The sequence below is a fragment of the Montipora capricornis genome, unplaced genomic scaffold (genome assembly GCF_036669925.1).
Source record: "Montipora capricornis isolate CH-2021 unplaced genomic scaffold, ASM3666992v2 scaffold_312, whole genome shotgun sequence".
In the NCBI taxonomy this organism is placed as follows: Eukaryota; Metazoa; Cnidaria; class Anthozoa; order Scleractinia; family Acroporidae; genus Montipora; species Montipora capricornis.
In genome coordinates, this window is record NW_027180052.1 from 17,501 (window position 1) to 20,365 (window position 2,865).

Below are 2,865 nucleotides of genomic sequence, written 5' to 3' on the forward strand. Positions count from 1 at the left end.
TCTCTGAGCATTCTAAATCGCTTTATTTCGTCAATGATGACATCAGCGACTTTGGCTGGGTCACCATATTTCTCGTCCAAACGTTGCCACATCTCGTCTATGTCGTCGTCTACGCTTTTCACCAGTTTCGCTGGCTCCCCGTCAAGACAGGTGCGTAAGACGTATGCTGCGTCACTCTTTCGGGTCTGAGTCATAACTTGCTTCTGAAAGTCCTTTTTAAATTGCGGATACTCGCGCAGTTTCCCGTCAAATTGAGGCATTCGTACCTTTTCCAGTCTTAGGAACGAAGCTGAGGCGGTAGACTCCTGTTTTGTTCTCCTAGCTTCTTCTACATTAGTGTAGCTTACTACTATTTTCTCCTTTATTTCGTGATAACAAGTTTGGATTGTGGCGATCCAATTCATTTCAGCTTCGGCGGATTCGCTGGATAATAGCTGTAGCAGTTCTGCGTTCGATTGTTTGCATTCTAGAAATTCGTCTTCTATTTGTGTTTGTAAATCTCTCAGTGCAAAATTCGGAATTTCCTTCGATTTCAGGGCGTGCGATATACTTTTGTATGACGCTTCAAAAACGGCGCGCGCTGTGTTCCGTTTTGTTCGCGCTCTATCAATGTATCCTTGACGTTCTGCGTCTTCGCGTGTTCTTCTTTCTTTTAAAGTGATTTGCTCCACATATTTGATCTTGCGATCAGTCGCATCATTAAATTTCTCTTGGACTCCTGTCATCCAATCTTCTGCTTCTTCAGACTGTTCGTCCGGCAATAACTCAACATAGGTTTCATGCTTATCTTCGAGTTCATCATACGCTACAGCTAAATTTGCGTAATTTGTTTCAACTACTTCAATTCCTTGATCACTTTCTATTGACTTGATGAGGAAGTTTCTCTTTCTTGTAAATCGTCCTTTAGCTGATGTGCGCTTGCTTTTGGCTTCTTCGATTGCAGCTGTATTCTCAGACATCTTTAGTATGATCCAGTTGTCGCTTTGTAGCAAACCACCTTGGATTTTGAATGTGTTGCTAGCCGAAGAGTTTCCACGGTTTTAAACTACTCCTTTATTTCACGGTCATCGCAGGGAGTGTAGACGTTCAAAATCTAAATTACAGAGTTGAAGTTAGTAAGAGAAATGCAAATGTTAACTTAAATCAAATAAAGACATTTACCCAATGGCGTCTCACAGTTCTTCTGACTAGCAAGTCATAAAGTTGTAAATTACGTCTATGACGTCATCAAATTATACAAATTGCGGAATGTTCGAAAGTTGCGGCCTTAATTAGCTTGCGCAATACAAGTCACATGTATATTTAGCAATACAAAAAGAACTTGAAACTAGTTTCAGTAACAACAAATGAGCTTCTCAATGTCACGATACTTCATCGCCGTCCTTCCCTGGGTACCATAGGGTTTCTTTCCTTTTTTTTGTTTTTTTGGCGTGATCTCTCTGAGCGGCGAAGCCGCAAAACCGAACCCCGAAGCCGTCGTCGTCGCCTGTCCGTTCGCCATGAGCCGCTCCTCGCGAAAGAAAAATAAGACCTCTTCGCGCGCCGCCCGCATGTTTATGAACGAATATAAAGGATCTTTCATTATCTCCTTTTGTTCGTCCATCAGCAATTATACATTTACATCACTGTTGCCTATATCCGCAGAGATTGGTTGCGAACCACCTTTTTACAACACGTTTTAATAAGCCGCGGGAGAAAGGTTATTTCTCAAGCAAAACCTTATTTGGAAAACAATTTCGGATCGCTAATGCAAAAAGAATTAGCAACCCATATGTTTTTCAGACATACGCGGTATATGAATTAGAAAAGTCTTAAAAGACGGTCCAGCTGGTCTTTTACAGTATATCAGCAATGGTAAAGTTGGGTGTTAAAACTGGAATGATTCGATCAATAGAAGAATGCAAGGCGGGGGAAGATGAGTTCAGCGGGCAAAGCTGTTTGCAAGTTTCTTCAAGGGACCACAATGTATATGACAAAATGGGTGTACTTATTTGAGGCCCTGACAGGGTAAATTCGGACAAGCGACATGGCCCAAAAAGTAGCCACAGCGCATAAAATGAAATTCCGACAAAAGACATCCTTTCCCAGCAAAATTCCGACAGTGACGTCAAGGCCGAGAATGAGCCGATTAAACCCCGACACGGGTGATTAGCGACACAGGCCGCCCCCCGCCCCCCCCCCCCCCCACCCCCACCTCTCCCTTTCAGGGCCTCTTATTTGACCAAGAGGCAGTTTCAATTCGTGGATTCGTGGATAGCAAATGAAGGGTTGAAAAGTGTAGGTTGCAGGTGATCCCAAACCTAAGGAGAGGAGATCCCAAACCTAAGGAGCAAGGATGGCACAGTCGGTTAGTGCGCGGCCTTGGTGCAAGAGGTCTTGAGGTCGATTCCCGGATCTCGCATCCTTGTTTCGACTTCTTTCCTTTCCGTGTAGCTAAGTAGCTTTAAATACCCGTAAAACGGAGCACTGATGGAGAGGGGGGAGTAAAATGAGCGCACCGTCGACCTCAGGTTTGTCAGTTGAATTACTGTTACGAGTTTTCGACGTTAAATATGGTTGCTTTACTTTACTTTACTTTAAGGTTAGAACGTTTGTTAAGGTTTGGGCTGATCAGTTATGGTAAAACAATGACCTGCAAGTCTAATCTGCAACCTGCACTTTACATCCTCCGGATAACAAACCACTAAAAATTCGTATCCGCATCAATTGAGGGCATTAATGGATTGGCAAATGCTATACTTTTGTCAAACAGACATGAGAGTATTTCTGTCACTCCCTGCAAATGATGGGGTAAAGAAAATGGATTGAAATTTGTAAGAGGTTTGGCTGCCTTGCATCTTTTTTTCCGAAGAGAAGTCTCTCAAA

The 2,865-nt window shown here is 43.1% G+C and overlaps 1 protein-coding gene across 1 annotated transcript in view; it reads right to left on the bottom strand.

The window, feature by feature from the left end:
- Positions 1-959, bottom strand: part of LOC138035203 (uncharacterized) — a 5,568-nt gene extending 4,609 nt beyond the window's left edge. The window contains exon 1 of the mRNA XM_068882023.1: positions 1-959. This exon is cut by the window's left edge and continues 4,609 nt beyond it. Within this exon, the coding sequence (XP_068738124.1) occupies positions 1-959 (959 nt within the window).
- Positions 960-2,865: the final 1,906 nt, after the last annotated feature.